General features: G+C 42.7%; 1 protein-coding gene across 1 annotated transcript in view; it reads left to right on the top strand.

Moving 5' to 3' along the window:
- The window catches only part of LOC148674169 (bone morphogenetic protein 1-like), a 79258-nt gene extending 60369 nt beyond the window's left edge, over positions 1–18889 (top strand). The window contains exons 8-20 of the mRNA XM_088624039.1: positions 3872–3987; positions 5424–5526; positions 7010–7126; positions 7418–7563; positions 8577–8772; positions 9844–9969; positions 10903–11063; positions 11516–11696; positions 12744–12869; positions 12995–13122; positions 13809–14022; positions 14725–14975; positions 15590–18889. Coding sequence (XP_088480165.1) covers positions 3872–3987; positions 5424–5526; positions 7010–7126; positions 7418–7563; positions 8577–8772; positions 9844–9969; positions 10903–11063; positions 11516–11696; positions 12744–12869; positions 12995–13122; positions 13809–14022; positions 14725–14975; positions 15590–15724 — 2000 coding nt within the window. The 3' untranslated portion in view covers positions 15725–18889. The remainder of the gene's footprint in view (positions 1–3871; positions 3988–5423; positions 5527–7009; positions 7127–7417; positions 7564–8576; positions 8773–9843; positions 9970–10902; positions 11064–11515; positions 11697–12743; positions 12870–12994; positions 13123–13808; positions 14023–14724; positions 14976–15589) is intronic.
- Positions 18890–18990: the final 101 nt, after the last annotated feature.

Below are 18990 nucleotides of genomic sequence, written 5' to 3'. Positions count from 1 at the left end.
GTGGAATATATACATACATGAAAACGTTACCAGTTTGTTCTTTTGTAAAATATACTGCTAAAAATGACAGCACTGAATATTTTCTTTTCCTGAACCTCTCTACACCTTTTCTCTTAAATTGTGAAGTTAAAAAAAAACAGGGTCCAAGTGCTTTATTACTTTATTGTTGTGATGAGATGAGTTGAGCGATTTGATCATGTGCTTTCATCCATTAAGCCTATGCCATTGTGCCATTTTAGTGAAACAAAGTTTAAAATTACCAGCATTCCTGCATCCACTACAGTAGGTCTTCGAAGTGACCGTCCCTGTATCAGGTCCCTTTTTGCTTTTTGATTGCACTGCTTACTGCAGCTGTATTAAATTACAATATAAGAAAGGCATGAGAGGGATCTCCCAGATGAGAGGGAGTCATTCAGTCTGTCATGTTTATTTGGTATTTAAGTACCTAAGTGAATCTATATTTTTATCCAGTTGCCTCATGAAGGTGTCCAGAGTTAGCCAGCATCTCTGTGTGTAAAGCAATTATTCTTATTTTCATTATTTAGCCTCCTAAATTAATCCCCTTTTATTTTATAATTGTGACTCTGTGTACTCATTTCAATGCTGACTCTGTACTTTTCTCTTGCCTTGAAGGCAGCCAATTTAAAAATTCTGACCATTATCTCTGAGCTTCATCGTTTTGGCTTCATAAACTTGGGCAGTGTAGAGTTGCTTCGGCAGGTTTTAAAGGAATCGCTGTTCTTTCTACTGGCTGAGGTTAACAAGAACTATTTCTGAAAATGAAAACAAAAACAAGCAGTGTATCTGTGCTGTACTACAATTGCTCAGCAGTGTAAAACAAAGCAACGTAAAAAAGAAAGTGCATCTTACTACATCCTGTGTGGGTCACTTTTCATTTGTCAAAGGCTTAGTCCATGGTTTTGCCTACATTTTCCCTTTTTGGCAAACCACTGGCTGCTTTTTCAGTGCTTGCTCTTTTCTAATTTAACTAAATTGCTAACTATTCAATCATTTAAATCATTGCTATAGATATGGAAAACCAAAGTCCCAAAAATGGATCCCTGGAGTACACCACTGCTTATATTTGCTCAGTTAGAGGTTATGTCCCTTTTTTCCTTTTTGTTAATTTTAGTTTGTGTATTGTCTTGGATTCCTACAGTATTTAGTCTTAAAGCTGACCTTTTGTGAGGGATCTTATCAAATTCTTTCTGGAGATATAGTGCATTATGTTATAAGCTTAAGAAATAAAGTACAGTTGAATGAGACCTTACTTTTCAAAATCCATGTTGATCATCTCTTAAAGTGCCATTATTTATGCAATCTATTATTTCTGTTCCAAACTGGTTTTACCAGTAACAGAAGTAAGACTCTGGTTTTCTGGTTCAGTTTTTTTCCCTTTGTAATAAAATGTTGTTAAATTTGCAATTCACCATCTGTTAGCACAGCCCCCATTCTTAGTGACAGTTGAGCCTTCTTGATTAAAGGTCTGTACATAATATCTCTTATTTCCTCAGGTACAGCTGTGAAAATACAGTCGTGTCTAATATAGTAATATATTAGTTTTAATCTGCCCCACTCTCTATGTCTGTAATGCTAGAACTCCTCAATAATGTTGATGAGAAGGAGTATTTTGAACAGCTGTTTCTCATCATTGTTTCTTATATTTCATAACAGCAATTCTATCAACAAGCTACTCGTTTATGCTTAAAAAAACGGATCCTTTTGTGTTGTAATGCATTTTCCTCTGTTTTACATCAACTATTGCACACAGTGGACACCCTCACTTCAGAAACCTTGATGCAAGACTCACAGTTTGAATCACAATTTTGAATCTTTTACTAATTCACAAATGAATCTCTCTAAAAATGGAAGAGGAAATGGAGATTATATATTTTACAAGGTTCCCTTGGGACATTTAAGCCAGTCTGTAATCTTTTCTGAAGATTTATAATACTTTTTTCCAAAGAGCTTAGCCCAAGATCAAAACTGAGATAAAAACATAAATAAGATAACTCAAAACATGCCTCATAAGAAGTTTAGCAAGTAAGCAATGAAACAAGGAAAATTGTTACAGTATGCTTCTGCTTCTGAATACTCCAGCAAGACTCTTTGTATGTCCTAAGCAATGGTAGAACAGCTATGAACTAAGGGTGCCTTGCAAACCTTTCAGCAAAGAAGATCAGCAGCTTCAAAATGGGTTGATGGTTCAGCTCAGCCACTTTGGCTGTTAATGCACTGTATTATAATTTTGACTTTTGTGGAGCTGAAGCGCAGAGCTCAGGGATGATAAATCTCTCTCTAGATGTTTGAAGTGAAAAGTGTGCCTGTTTTTGGCCTGCAGGCCAGATGGAGGAGGATGATGTGGCATTCAGTGGAGGTGGGGGTGTGTGTGGAGAGTCGTTGGGGTGCACAGCTGATTCTGAAAATCTGGCTGTAAAATATAATGTCATTCCTCTCCCTGAACATTCCAAAAAAGTGATGTCAGCCTTCTGTGTTCCAGATCTCTTGCTAATCGATCTTGCATAGAACCCCAGCCAAAATTCGTAGGCATCCCCCTACAACCTTGTATGCTGGGTAATCATTTGTAAAGAAACAGAGAAATTATTTTTAGATGTGCTTTGTAAGAAAAGATGCACTCTACTCACTCAAGTACTTGATGGATTTGCATCCAATCTTATTCCTGTCTATAGCCAATATCCTTTTCGGTTTTGTGCTAAATACTGTTAAGTCCCTTTTTGTGTCATTCTTTTCAGTTCAAAAGATTACATGAACAGAATACATGCAGCACTGAGTGCCTGATTATAAATGCTTTTCAATTCGATAGTCACTTCATGTCTTATAATTTTCTTGATAAAATGTTCTTTGAAAGTATTCATTCCACCCACCAGTTCAGTTCAGATTTCTGGTTTCCTGTCAATTCTGTGATTTACTTATTCTTTCGTTTCCCTGGAACACTCCTCATCTGACACCTGTGACATAAATTGCATGCTTTACACGCGAGTGCTACTTTTTCCTCCTACAGGCAGTTCATTGTACTTTTTGTCAAGTCAAGTGCTTATTCTCTTTTTTTTCTCCCTCTCACTCACACTGCTGATCTACGTTATCATCAGAGAATCTAAATGCATCAACAGCTGTGGCTTTGAACAATAATTAAAACATTCCGGTTAACAGGGAAAGTCAACTGTAATGCTGAGTCAAATTCATAGGACCGTTCATAGAACAGAAAAAACAAAAAGTACAAAAGGAATTTAGTTTGCAGGGGCTGCAGCAGGCAAGAAAGTGATAGTTCTGTTTTTGCAGTTTTCTGTTATTCTCCTTTGGTGTCGATGTGTCAACGAGCCCGTTTATCTGGCCCGTTTGGTACTTAGTGGTTAATTGATATAAGGTTCTCATTCAGCTGCTTCTTTAATAGAAGTCAAGGTATCAGCTTCAGCAGCATGGCTGGGTAACTTGTTCCACGCTCCCACAACCCTGTTTTGTCTCTGGAGCTTTTCACAACCTGGATGCACAGGGCTGGAGACTGGACCATCCTGTCCTGAAAGTCCTCAGTAGAAATGACTAAACCTTTTTGGCTTTTTCTTTAACCCTTTTGGTTTGGTTTACTTTCTCATATCTCTTTTAAACACCTTTTTTTTGGTCTGTCTTACTCTTGATGATGAGTCTGAGTATGAGGGGGGGTAAAAGAGATATGGACTAGGGTCTGGACACCTCCAGTTGGGGAAATTGTGGGTGGATAGTTCATGCTATTCATGGCTGTGCTGCTGAAGTTGCTAAAGAATTGTACGTTGAGCATGACAGACCTGCCTGAACAATGGCCTGTCTTGTCCATGTTCCCACTGACCAATGTTCTGGCTGGCCTATGTTTCTGTAGCTTGTGGGGACAGCCTGCAGGACAGCAGTGGGAATTTCTCCTCGCCTGGGTTTCCCAATGGATATGGAGCCTACATGCACTGCATCTGGAGGATATCCGTCACGCCTGGAGAGAAGGTTAGCCACCCATGAGAACTGTAACTACGATATACACCGTATTGGCCATTCCACAGCCTTTTGGGGAACGACTCTTGTTGCTCAAGTTTTGAGAGTCTGGCAGATGAGTTTATAGTTGGCCTTGACCAAGTGAAACACTGAACTTTGAGGGAAAATGTGAGTTGGAAAAATGGAACCCATTTATGGAACCCAAATGATGCAGACTTTCTCCTTGCTCCTTGACATTTTGTGGTGTATGGTTTTGGTGTTTTCCATAATTACACTTAAGAGATCACCCATGTGTGGAATAAATGTACACCGTGGAGAGGTCTGGGCAAGGTGCATTTTTGCAAGTAGCAGTACTCGACTGCTGAGTTACACCAGAGTCTTCACACCCATGTCAAAAAGGTGTTTACTAAATGCAGATCAGGGGCTGTTGTGTACTTCCCTCCCTTCAAATGGGACATTTAGACAGAAGATCGTGAGGTTTTATAAAATGAGATGAAAGGTGGGTGTGCTATTTACGGTACAGTATATATAAATACCTGGCCTGTTGAATTGTACAACATCTCAATAGTTTAATACCTACCAGTACATACCGTATTGCCTTTTATGTTACTGTGGGATACAGTATGTAGTTCTCCTGTTGCCTAACTTAGAAAAGAATAAGGCATCATTCACCCTGCTGTGCATTTTTCATTGTGCTAATGTTGCAAACACCATGATCTGAAGATGTAAAAATAATACTTTCAGATGATGATCTGTGCTTTACTTTGCAGACATGGTGACTGCTTTGTTTCTAAACCCTTCCTGATCTCATTTCAAAAGACCGAGAGTGTTTGTTGTTTTATGATTATCCATTGGTGAATAAGTTATTTTATGAAAAAGAGGAGTATGCTATTTTTTAATATTAAGCATTGAGAATAAATAATACTTAGAACAATGTAGTATTAATATATGATATCATTACTCTCCTTCCCTGTATTTTGCCTTTCTGGCTTAATTTGCATGCTGTACACTACTTGACACACTTTTTGGACCCTTCTTTCTGGAACATGTCTTTCTGAAAACTGCTGGAGAACCAGACGCATTTTACTTCTTTGCTTGAGCAGGTGTATGTGAAGACTGTATGAACATAAGCAAAGCTTCCAAGGAGAGCATTATGTTCTTCTTGTCTAATCTTTTGTGATGGTTAATTTTTGTACTGTTAAAAGAGCATCCAGAAAATAAAATTTTAATTCTATGACTGCTTGTGTGTCACAAAGTGCCTCTTGTTCTCAAATCTGATTATAACAATTTATCATCTCCTCTAGTGTCCCCTGGCACTGGCCTCCATGTTGAATTTGATGTCCTGGTAACTAAGCAGCTCTTGAAAGAATTTCAGACAAGCGGAGAAGGAAGGCAGGTTTCTAAATTTCATTCACTTCATCGCAATTAATCAAGTCTCTTGTTTTAAGATCATTCTGAACTTCACCTCTATGGATCTGTACCGCAGTCACCTTTGCTGGTATGACCATGTGGAGATTAGAGATGGTTACTGGCGGAAAGCTCCTTTGAAAGGTAGGTACAGTACTTTCATCTGATGGTTGACCACTCTTTAGTCTTTAGTGGCAAGTCTTAATGTAAACTGTTAATATCTGAAATGTAGAGGTGTCAGCCTTTGTGGTCCTGGATAAATACTGTAACGCTTACGGCCGACAGGCGCTGTGTAAGAGCCGGCGTACCAGAGCGGGTGACGTCACCGCCCTTCCCTGTGATAGCAGGACCACAGCTACTGGGCTGTAGAGAGATCTCTCTTTGGCTCACGGGGCTAGGTCGCTGCAGAGAGACGCGGAAGTCCTGGGTTCGAGCCCCGGAGGGTGCAGGGGCCGACCAGATGCGGCAAGGGCGCCCGCCTGAGTCCCCGCTGCGTTACATTGGTGTCAGAGCGGGGCGGGATAGCCCTTCGCCGGGGACGGCGATTTAAGCGGGGGAGAGTGTAACGCTTACGGCCGACAGGCGCTGTGTAAGAGCCGGCGTACCAGAGCGGGTGACGTCACCGCCCTTCCCTGTGATAGCAGGACCACAGCTACTGGGCTGTAGAGAGATCTCTCTTTAGCTCACGGGGCTAGGTCGCTGCAGAGAGACGCGGAAGTCCCGGGTTCGAGCCCCGGACGGTGCAGGGGCCGACCTAATGCGGCAAGGGCGCCCGCCTGAGCCCCCGCAGCGTTACAATACCATGTCGACCCCCCCTTAATTCAATTGGTGAAGCAGTTTTCCCCCATGTTGTGCTATGTAGTGGGGCTGATAGCCACACATCTTCCAGTTGGACAAGTGCCACACTTACTAGTTGCAGCAGTTAAGGAATTGCAGAATAACGATCAAAAAGCAATTAAATGCACAAGTGAAGAAATATGGTGTTTTTGTACAAACAGGTGAAATGTTCATCTTTTCAAGTCCTAGCAATGCTGAATTGTCAAACTGGAATGGGATCCAGTAACTGAGAATTTTAAACAACAGCTGCGGTTTCCTTTCCTTTTTTTTTTTCTTCCTCTGTTACGGCTTTGTTGCGCAATTTGCCTCACCCAGCTTCCTTTAATTTTCTCGTATACCTGCTGTTATATTTTAATGGAAATCAGGACCGTCAAAGAGATGACTGTTAAATTTCCTGTTCTTTTCTCCAGTTAGAGATTTCCGGCATCAAGTGACGCACAGGAGGAGTTAGCATGTGAATTGCTTTGTGCCTCCTGTAGTTTTTTAAACAGTAACTCTTTTTGCCTGTTTTCCCCAAATGAAATCTCCCAATTACTTCTTCATCAGTCAATTAATTGATTTCTTACTTAACAAAAGTATCTTGAAATGAACAGAACTCCTGTAATGTGAGAGAGTTACTCCCCATGCCTTGTAAAAGGAATATTTACTTGTTTTCTTATTAAGGGTTATTGGGTATAAATCATTTCAGAGACGGGATGAGCAGGTTATAAAAGGGAAGATTTTGATATGTGTAATATGGTGGTTTAGACACCGTTAGCGTGAATAAGGATTGGTGAATCTCTTGTTTCAGGCCGGTTTTGCGGTGATAAACTCCCCGAACCCATCATCTCCACCGACAGCAGACTCTGGATTGAGTTCCGCAGCAGTAGCAACTGGGTTGGAAAGGGTTTCTCCGCAGTGTACGAAGGTAGAGTCTCTGTTCCCCCGGACCTTGTGAGGAAAGCCTATAAGCACAGTACATTTGTATATACATAAATAGAGCCCTCTAGGCCTATGGCTTATCAGGAGTGTAATACAGCCGACATCATTCAGTATACTGCTCTCCTTGGCTGCTTCCAGGCATTTTTCAAAGTATTTGTCCTTTTCTGCCTAGGTTTATTTTGGCTGTGTGGTTAAGTGAGGCTGATGGCTGAGCGTTCTTCTGGAGACGTTCACAATAGCATGTGGCTGAGGGTGTGTCTTTGGTTCCATCTCACAGCGATTTGCGGTGGTGAAGTGAAGAGAGACAACGGGCAAATCCAGTCGCCCAACTACCCCGACGACTACCGGCCCAACAAGGTGTGCGTGTGGAAGATCACCGTGGCCCAGGGCTTCCACGTGGGCCTCACCTTCCAGTCGTTCGAGGTAAAACTCGTCGTCAGTCTTGGTTTTTCTTTTTTTCTTCCAGAGCTAGTGCTGTTCTGAGGTGCCGACGAGTTTTATCTTGCACAGAAACAAAAAACTCCCTTTTCATGAAGTCGTTTGAAGGAATAATAAAGCTTACAGCTGTGTCTCAAACCCTGTCGCCATTTTCCCACTTTCCCTACATAATACTACCCAGGCCTTCCTCCCCTGGGTGAATTGAATAATGTTCCTTAACAGAGCTGGCTTCTAGACACTCCTTCATATTGTAACGCTCCGGGGTTCACGTGTGTACGCGCCCCTCGCCACTGCCGCCCCAGGTCGGCCCTTCACCATCTGGGACTCGAACCCGAGTCTCCGACATCACTCAACAGGGACCCAGCCGCTTGAGCCAAAGCGAAATCTCCCGTCAGCCCGGCGGCTGTGGTCCCTGCTATTCACAGGGAAGGGCGGTGATGTCACCGCTCTGGTAAGCAGGCTCTCACAACCTGCAATGGTGGCCGTATGCGTTACACTATCAAGTGTCAAATTCTTCTGCAATGGAGAGCAGTCAGAATGTGTGCCAGGCTAAGTCTTATTGATCAGAAGTGCACTGCTTATACCCTTTATAGAAGAATGAAGTGTTGGGCACATACAAGTCCTCAGAAGCCCTCTTGAACCATCTAGCCAGCTCAATCACTACTTGAGAAGGAGAAGGCAATTTGAAACCCAGACTACGTGTCTATGTCAACACTGGCCTAACAAAAATATTATAAAATTGATCCAGTTATGTCAAAAATCAGGTTTGACTGCATTTAACATCCAAAATCGACTTTTGGTCAACAGTTCTTAGAGGTATTTTTAGAGCTATATTAGTTTTCAAAAGTATAAGTATAAGATTGTGTTATCAGCTGTTATTGGCCTCTACAAACAGAGCAACCAGGAAACCAAACCCAGGTGACTTCTGATTTTGGCAGAATCTGCTTATCTGCTAAAATATCGCTGAGTAATCAGAGAGTGCTTCTGTGCGCTTGCAGATCGAGAGGCACGACAGCTGTGCCTACGACTACCTGGAGGTTCGCGATGGGAACACGGAGAACAGCCCCTTGCTGGGGCGATTCTGTGGCTACGACAAGCCCGACGACATCAAGACCAGCTCCAACCAGCTGTGGATGAAGTTCGTCTCGGACGGCTCTGTCAACAAGGCTGGCTTTGCTGCCAACTTCTTCAAAGGTAAGAGGGTGGCGATAACGGCGTCAAGATACGATGGAGCTTGGGAGTTGAGTAGAGCCAGAGTAGCTCATTTGGTGGGCCCTGGGCAAACAGAAGATATTTGTGTTATTATAATACAGTTTCATATGAATATTGCAGTATTGTCTTTTAGCACATTTCATGCTCCAAGCTGGAATTATAAATGGTGCTCAAGAAGGGGGGGTAGCTTGAATATACTGTGAATTTGAATTGGTTGTGGTATTAATGAGGAGGAAAAAGTGTGACACAGAAATTATGCAATAACTGAAAAACAACTGTCTTACAAACCCTTCAATAATTTCATCAAAATTCAGGGACACTAATGTTCTAAATGCATTGGTATTTACAGGTGATTTGATTTTCCTTCCTATGCTGTTGATTGGAGGTAATTTTTCACATATATCATCAAAGAAAAAGACAGTTCTCCAGAACAGCTAGAGTGACATAATGTCCACTTGTGTCCCTGGTCTAGGCAAGATCATTACTGATGTTTCCTTTTTTAATTGTCCTGCAGCTTCACAAATCCTGCAAATATCCAAGGAGTTAAATTGTATACAAAACCCAATACTTGTTTTAAACTTTGTGACTTAAACATAGGGAAGAGTTTCAAAATAACCAGAAAACATGTGATTTTACAGTACAATAGAAAGTAAAGTACAAAATTCTGTTGTATTCAGACAAAAATAGTCCTTTTTTTGAAGGATATGTAGAGTTGCCAACAGGTGGTGAAGGCCTGAGGTTTTAAATTTTTGTGTAATTCGTCTAGCCATCACCTTGGACTTCAAAGGTTTGGAGCGAAAAGTCCACGAGAGTGGGTGAAGGCACCGTTTCACAGGGGCAGGGCAGGTGGCAGCGTGGAACAAGCTACCCAGCGCATACCCCGGTTTCTTTCAAGAAATGGCTGGATGAGATCCTGGGGTCAATTAGTTACGAACTACAAAATGAGCTCGACAGGCCGAGAGGCCTCATATGTCCTTACAAGCCTGTCTGCGTGTCTGCAAAGACTTTCCTCTGAGATGGGTCACAGAGACGATGCTCTCCTTCTCGCTTCAGAGATGGACGAGTGCTCGAAGCCCGATAACGGACGCTGCGAGCAGCGCTGCGTCAACACGCTGGGCAGCTACAAGTGTGCCTGCGATCCTGGATACGAGCTGGCCTCTGACAAACGAAGTTGTGAGGGTAAGTGAGTGGACAGGGTTTGCAGGATTCAAGCACCTCTCTCTCCAGTGTAACAAGTGCTGCGTGCAGAATGAGAACCTACTACTCTCCAACATGCAGTCCAGTGGCACCACTAGAACCTGTGTCTTTATACGTTATGGTACATTTAAAAGTAACAGTAATTTCCAGGTATCTTTTTTTGTGATTTATACAGTTTTACATTTTTCATCCCTGAGGCTTCACTTGCATGCTTTGAGAAAGGGGGGTAGGGTGCTGTGGTACTTGTGTTAGATGCCAGGACAATGGAGATATTTTACGATAAAAAGTCTAGGACTAAGGCTAAATATTCTTCGTGTAGTATAAAAGACATTTCAACATAATAATCTGTAGCTGACCAAAAACCTGTTTTACTGCCAGCCTGATCTTTCCGATTGTTTGCATTTCTTGCCTGTTTTTCTTACTTGGCACTGCTGTTCATGAAAACATTGCCTTTGATCCCATCTAGTGGTGAATTTGTGTTATTGCATTAGAGAAAGGGGTTATCCGAGCCAAAAATGACTTGCTTTTGTGTCTCTCTTGTGCTGAAAAATCAAAGCATTTATCTCTGTACTCTCTGGAACACTGTCACTGCTGGGGAAAAGCCAGTGTGATGCCTGGCATTGCTTCTTCTCTGGCACTCAACATGCCACCCCTGATTTTAGATGCCTTTTTATTTATCTTAATTATTTTAATTGACTTTTTTGAATCGGAACAGTTATTTTTTACAGTCTGAGTTTTAGAATTACAGCACAATGCAGAGCCTGAAGGTGAAAAACAAATTAGAAAAGATAAGACTAAAATCTAAAGGAGGGAGCGTAGTAATGAGACATTCCTGAAATACTGATATTACCAGAGAAGGGGCAGTGAAACGTGTTGGTCCTGTTTGTAATGTGCCGTGTGTCCTTCTGAGCACAGCTGCCTGTGGAGGCTTCATCACCAAACTCAACGGCTCCATCACCAGCCCAGGCTGGCCCCGGGAATATCCTCCCAACAAGAACTGCATCTGGCAGCTGGTGGCGCCCACACAGTACCGCATCACCCTGCAGTTTGACGCCTTCGAGACCGAGGGCAACGATGTGAGTGTGACGTCCAAAACGCCAACATCATCCAGCTCGTTTCTCCCTCCTCTCAGAACATCAATAATGTACTCACTTACTGTACCTGCCTGACACTTCTAAATCCAATACAAGATACATCTGCACTCGTTCATACAGCTGAGTGCTTTTACTGAAGCAGACTGGTTGATTCGCTCAAGGGTTCATCAGCAGTGTCTCATCTGAGATTTGAGCCTATAACCTTCAAGTTATGAACCCAGAACTCTGACCACTGCTCCTCACTGCTGTCCTTGTGAAAGGTGCTTTACTTGTTTTGGGTCATGAATATTTTTCACAGTTGACAGCTATCGTGGATCCTGACGCTGTGCGTTTCTTTTACACGGCTGGTCTTATTTTCCTTCCTGCTCTCAGAACATGGAGTTTGATACTTTAGCCTTCATGCGCTCTGCTGGTTTCCTGGCTCTGCTCCTCAGGTGTGTAAGTACGACTACGTCGAGGTGCGCAGTGGACTGTCGGCCGACTCCAAGCTCCATGGAAAATTCTGTGGCGCGGAGAAGCCCGAGCCCATTACTTCTCAGTACAACAACATGCGCATTGAGTTCAAGTCGGACAACACTGTCTCCAAAAAGGGCTTCAAGGCACATTTCTTCTCTGGTAAGTCGAGTGGAAGACTGGGACACTGTAGCATTCTGCTCTCTGGAGGAAACGGAGTCACAGGACCAAGTCCAGTTTTGTTTTTAAACTATACATCACAATGCTATATTATCATAATTATACAGCACTTTTCCTTCTTTATCAAAGTCCTGTTTGGAAAGAAATATACAGTATAGGAAGATGTTAGGCTTCATTTCTTCTGGTGATTAAAATGACTTGAATTTTGTCCTAAATATGACTTTAGTGATCTAAATTGGATTTTACTTGCTGCAATGAATTTTTACATCGAACCAAATAAATTATTTATTGATTAGCGTTTTGGAGGAACGTCTTCATCCTATATGAACGAACAGGTTTTCATGAATCATTTTAATTGGGAGATCTCCTGCACACATCTCTTTTGGAAGAGACCCCACAGTTTAAATTTGTTGTTCTGGTTCGTTATAATTAATAATAAATCCTTATACTTAAATAGCGCTTTTCTGGACACTCCACACAAAGCGTTTTACAGGTAATGGGGATCCCCTCCACCACCACCGATTTGTAGCCCCCACCTGAATGATGCGACTGCAGCCAGATTGCTCCAGTACGCTCCCCCCACACCAGCTATCAGTGAGGAGGAGAGCAGAGTGATGAAGCCAGTTGGATGGTGATTATTAGGAGGCAAGATCTGTTTAATTTGGCCAGGACAGCAGGGTAACACCTTTCTTCTCGAGAAACGCCCTGGGATTTCTAGTGACCCCGTCAGTATACTGTGTGTGGGTCACTCAGAATACCCAAACAGACTGCAGGGTGAGCGCCCCCTGCTGGCTCCACTAACACCTCTTCCAGAAGCAACCTTAGTTTTCCCAGGAGTCTCCCATGAGGTGAGCTGCAGTGAGCTGCCAGGTGTGAGTTGCAGGGCGATATAGCTGCTGGCTAGTGTCAGCACAGAGTCCAGACCAGACTGTGTTTGCTGTCCAAGACCACCCTCTCAGTGGAGAATCTCTTGAAAGCCCTTCAGGTAGCCTCATCGGGGGGGGTGTCTTCTTTGTGTTTTTTTGGCAGACAAGGACGAGTGCTCCAAGGAGAACGGTGGCTGCCAGCACGAGTGCGTCAACACGTTCGGGAGCTACACCTGCCAGTGCCGCAGCGGGTTCGTGCTCCACGACAACAAGCACGACTGCAAGGAAGGTACGCTCGCGTGCGCCGAGGGAGGCCTGAGCTCTCCGCGGTCAGCCTTTTTCCCGCCAACTTTGACGTTGACACCAGATCAAGGAGCTGGGTGGGGTCCTGACCGCCTGCTGTTTCTTCTGCAGCTGGCTGCGACCACAAGGTGACCAGTGTATCCGGTACCATTACAAGCCCCAACTGGCCCGACAAGTACCCCAGCAAGAAGGCATGCACCTGGGCCATCGCCATCACTCCAGGGCATCGCATCAAAATCGTAAGTTATTCCCGGTTTTTCTGCTCTGCGTGAGGCCTCAGTGGCATTGCCTAAGATGATGTACCTTATTCCTCTTACATTATTTGTGCTTTCAATCTTGCAGAAAATAATGATTGATTCTGCTGCATAGTATTATATTGGTTATCATCATATCTCTTTTTCTTCAAGTGCATGGTGACTTTTCTTAAGGTTATTGCAATACATCTTGGGCACAGCAATTTCTTTGGGTAATTTACAGTGGCCAACAATTTCTCAATTTTCTACCTCAAACTTCTGAGTTACCAACTTTTAATCAGCTGCCTACTTCATGCCCTCGTGGCTCCAGAAAGATGTATAGGTCCTCCATGAAATCAGTTCTTTCTCTTTTCCACTGCAGCACCAAATCATCAGAAGGAGGCTCAGATAGTAATTCTGCTTAGTAACGGGCACCCAATGAGCTGTATGGGTTGATAACATGAGCCAAACAGAAGAGGTCCACATAACACATGATGGCAACCGACCAATGCATTTGGTTTTTTTGGGGGGAATCTCCATCATAGTCAACCTGGGACATGGTCCAAGCACAATCCTGTGATCTCTAGAGCCTGACCTGTACACCAGGTGGAGGTTTTTACAGGTTTGGCCACTGGGACTCATCATTGTATTTCCCAGCAGTGGCAGTAGCAAAAGTTTTTTCTGTCTTGCAGGCTTTCAATGAGATTGACATGGAAGCTCACATGGAATGTGCTTATGACCATGTGGAAGTCTTCGATGGGCGAGATGCCAAGGCGCCCAGCCTCGGACGATTCTGTGGCACCAAGAAACCCCCTCCAGTCATCTCCAGCGGAAACAAGATATTTATCAAGTTCTTCTCAGACAACTCGGTGCAGAAGAAGGGATTTGAGGCTTCCCACACCCCAGGTACAGTCGTGAAATCATGCTTTGAAAAAAACTCCACCGCCAATCAGGGTTTTGTTTATAAGAGCTTTCCTTAAGAAAAACTGAAGATGTCAAGTGTTGTTCTCAGTAATGCTTCCAGAAGATCATAATTTCCACATTGTGCTGCTTTATGTATTGTGGAACAAACTAGAACAGAACTTAGGGTTGCGACCTGACCATTGTCAAACTCCAAGAAATAAAGAGATCGGACAGTGACATGTAAGAATGAATGAGGTTAAGATGGTTATTTAACTGGATTCCAGAAGCCGTAGTCAGCTTTAGTATCTTCTCTGATTGCGTCAGTAATTTCCAGAATGAGTTCTGTTGCTGGAAATGATGCTGATGTATTCATGTCATCAAGAACGATTCTACTCATCACATAGTTGTGGAGATGGATATGTTTGCATCTTTATAGATCACGGAGCTCCTTCAATAGAGAGGAGGGGTACCAAATGACCCTGAAACTTGATGGGTTTTCCACAATTGTTTCAAAAATAGTAACATAGTTTCCTTGTTTATTTTTTAGCCTGATATATAGGCAATATTAAGAAAGACATTGGAGCATAGCAGCAATGATGACTTGAAGTTGGCAGTAATACTGGGTTGTAGGTTGTGGATTGTTACCTGGTGTTTCTGAGGCCTAGGTTTTTCATTTGGAGCCGTGTTCTTATTCACCTGTGGCAGAGTGCGGAGGACGTCTGAGGGCAGAAGTCAAGACAAAAGACCTGTATTCCCACGCCCAGTTCGGGGACAATAACTACCCCGGAGGCTCTGACTGCCAGTGGGTCATCTCAGCAGAGAAGGGCTACGGAGTGGAGCTGATCTTCCAGACCTTCGAGATTGAAGAGGAGGCCGATTGTGGATATGACTACGTGGAGCTCTTCAATGGCAACGACAGCAAGGCACCCAGACTGGGGCGTTACTGCGGCTCTGGGGTAAGGAGCTGGCCACTGCAGGCTTGGGCCTTCTGGCTCTGGCTTTCTAAAGGACTATAGGTTTGGCTCTTAAAGCCGTATTTTTAAGAGCGAGGACCTTGGGGGATAAAATTGATCTTGGTAAACTTGGTTAAATTAAGATGTTTAATTGTTCGGTGAGAACAATGTCCTGCTCTTTTGAGCCAAAACTGTTGCTGCTTTCCCAAAAGTCTTGTGCCAAAAAAGATGTGGCCATAAATTTGCATTATTTGGCCGGTAATGTTCTATTTTTGGCAACAAAATTATAACAAAATGATTTAATTAGTAGATGCATGCAATGTGATACGTTATGTGCTTGAACAGATCATTTTCATTATACTTTCACGATGGGGGGGGGGGACATAAATTTGTGTTACAGAAGCCAATTATGTTTTTTTTATGTGCCCTTAATTAATTTGTCTTGTTATTAATGCGCCTGGGCTCCAGTTTCCAGGATAACCATAGAAAATGAATTGTCTTTCAAACGACAACAATAATGTTGCGCAGTGCCTTGAGTCACAGCGGGATTGTGTTTTTGTATTGATTGTATTGCGTTTCAGGATTGTATACTTATCTTTTTCGGTCTGCTCCTTCAGCCCCCAGAAGAGATCTACTCCTCTGGCGACTCGGTCGTCATCAAGTTCCACTCGGACGACACCATCAATAAGAAGGGCTTTCACGTTCGCTACACCAGCACCAAATTTCAGGACACACTGCACTCTCGGAAGTGACCCCTGAGGGGCCGGGCGGGGCAGAGGGGGAGGCGGAGGGGGTTCGCGGAGAAGCGCCAGCAGGCCAGCCTCCGAAGACCCCTTAGTCGCAAAGCTTAAGACCACGAACAACGACAGCAAACACAACCTAACCTCGGCACACAGAGGCACAGGGGCTCGGCCCCTGACTGTGAGGATTAAAGCCATCCGTTAGCAGACCTTGTTTTTACCTTTTTGAATTTGTTTGATTTTTTTTAAATAACGGTTATGGTGGGGGGAGGGGGGAGAGGGGTATGTGTTTAATGGCTAAGAGGACTTCTGGGGAAATATCTGACCTTGGATTTTTTTTTAAACCATGAAGACTTCTCAGGATCTGTGAAAGAGCAGGGATCGGATGATCGGATACCTGCCTTTGTCGGACTACCACATCGCAGGGACGAAGCGGCAGAGAATCTGCACCCAATCCTGTTTCTCTGGGATAGTCCTTGCTTGTCACTCTCTCTTCCTCGTCGTTAAACGGACAAATAAGCTGATTGGATTTGTGCTTTTGACATAGTTTGTCAGACAGTTCCATGTGATCACAGGAACAAGCACGGAACCGTACAGCTGCAGTATTAGCATTTGTAATTAGCATCGTCCTGGCTTCCAGTCCTGGGTTATTATTCATAATAAAACATTTTTATTACCCTTAAAGAGGCAAATAAATAAAAAGAGCAGTTGTCTTATTAAAGGACTAATAAGAAAATGTGGCCCAAGTTTGCTGGTCATTAATTGCTTACCTCCCGAAGAGTTTTTAAGTCCGTGTCGGCGTTAAGATCAAATATGTTTCAGCAGTTTTAATTTCATTACCAGGGGTCTGCTTTGCAAATCCTCCCTGCCTACAACTGGTCAGGCATCAGTGGTGAATGTAAGATCTTATCCAGTTTGAATCATACTTGAACCAAGACTTCGTCTGTTATATATTGTTTCATCTTTTTGTTTTTTGTGTGTCTACCTTATTCTACTGCCGTAACTGAATAGTTCTCTCCAGCTAGAACTCTTTTTCTCTGAAATACTTTACAGGAGTAAAATCCTTTCCTGGTGGGATATGGGCAGTAGGACATTTTTATTTAAATAGGAATGCTTTGCATCTTTTTACATAATTAAATGTGAATCCTAATTTAAATCTAGGTCTTAAACCCAGAACTGCATGCCAGGCCTCTGCTAATTCTCTTTCCAGGTTGAACAACAAGATTCCCTTGTGATAATCTGCCACCTGGGTTAACAACTGGATTGAAGGCTTTAACCAGATAAGCAGTGTCCTGCATCCCGGTGATTGTAGGTTCTAATTCAGTTTGTTTTGCTCACAGGCTGTAGTCATCCACAGGGGCCAATAGGACTGTGTGTGTTCTCTGGCAGTCTGGGAATATGCCATGAAACAGTGAATCCTGAGGCTGGTATCGGTGGGACCCAGTACAGTTTACAAATTTTCCTATCCTGTTTCCCATTTTGGGTTAAAGTTATGGATACAAATTATATACTCAAAAGCACATGCAAGGACATGTGCAAACCTTTGGCTTTGCTAGATCAATGCAAGGAAATGGCAATATGTTGGTATTAATTATATTTTACAGAAATGGAAAAGGTTAATGATCCAAAACACTATGATTCTTTTCAGTTGAACTGCTCAGACAAGTGTGTTAACAGTATTAAATATGTCTGCCTACCTGCTTCAGTGATACAACTTGGACAGGATCCTGCAGTTCATGAAACTCCCGAATGAAATATATGATTTTTTTGCCCTGCAACAGGAGTCTTATCTCTTTCCCTGCTTTTGTCATTTCTCCTTGCGAGATGAAAGCAGAAATTTTGAAACCGAAGCCAGTCTTCCCATTATATTATAACGTGACATTAAAAAAATCATTTCAATATCTCGCAAAAGGTACACCCTTTAGAAATGCAAAGTATTATCAAAGTATCCTATCGATGGTGAAAATACATCTCTATCCTAAATACCTGCAATACTGCCTGTGATACTTTTTCTATAAGGTTGATCATTCTGGCGATTGGCTTTTTATATCAGCAAGGTCTATGAATTAGTCCTGTGCATCTGCATTCATCATCAAACACTTTTGCCCTCTGTGCTGCAGTACTTATTTAATATTTTCTTCCTTCCAGGGTGACCTAGTCTGTTGCTACAAGTCTCCCCATTGACATGACTTTCATTGAGTAAAGTCTTCAGCTCGGCCACTTAAACTGTTACTTTCCTTACATTTCAAAGCTTCTTTGAGTGAGCTTGCTTTGTTTTACAGACACTTTATCAGTCTTTGTGTTGCGTTATGGAGACAATAGGAGAGTTTGGTAGGAGAGGGCACATTTGGTTTTACTTCTAATCTAAGAGCACAGGTGTTGAGATGAGAGGTTGCTTTCACAAAGCAACAAAATGAAAGTTACATCACAGTTTTGGATGAAGGGCGCAAACACTTTTCAGACATTCCAGGGAATCCTTGAGATACACAACAGTTATCCCTTGTTTTGTTGTCAATTCCTCTGCTTATTTGGTCGCCTTTAAGAATAATTGACAAAGTGATTCAGATTAGTAACGCACAAAGAGAAACAATATCTTCCACACTCACTAAGTATATTACATATCCTGAACTTGCAAACATTCCAACATCTTATCCCATATTTTGGAATGCTAGTCTTCAGATTTTAGCTTGGACCATTAGCGTTTTTGTTTTGCTGAGCCAATCTGGCCAGTTTCCACGTGAAGGGAACAAGACTGGTATAAACATCAGGTTCCTTCATCCAGGAAAACAGTGGTAAGATAGTTAAACTGCTATCCATGTCTGAAATCCTGCTACATCCCTTTCTCTCAAGCAATAGCAAATAACAACTGTTTGTTTTTTTTGCCTCCACAGCCTGTAAGCAGTCATTTTCAGTCTAATGTCCACAACAAAACAGGGAACAAAGTAAAAGTACATGTAACAGTCCAGGGACAAGCTGATAACATGACCTGCCCACACATTATAAGGCATGCCTTGTCATGTCGATCTAGATAACTATTTGCCATTATAAACCACAGTGTGACTGGGGCATTTCAGTAAACCACAGATATATTACCAAGGCCTTCACCCCTTTACCTACTAGTAGCATTTTCCTTGTGGTGAATTGTATTTTGTTATTCAATAAATGATGCTGACTTGTCGACTGTGTCCACTGCTTTTTTTCTCTCTGTCTGCAAGCTCCAGTCTTGTTTGTGTAGGTCTAATATTGCCATTGTGAGAGCAGTGTTGTGAAATTATTTT

Source organism: Lepisosteus platostomus, chromosome 3 (genome assembly GCF_059453375.1).
Source record: "Lepisosteus platostomus isolate fLepPlt1 chromosome 3, fLepPlt1.hap1, whole genome shotgun sequence".
Classification (NCBI taxonomy): domain Eukaryota; kingdom Metazoa; phylum Chordata; class Actinopteri; order Semionotiformes; family Lepisosteidae; genus Lepisosteus; species Lepisosteus platostomus.
The sequence above is the reverse complement of the archived record's forward strand: the minus strand, read 5'-3'. Positions and strand labels throughout refer to the sequence as shown.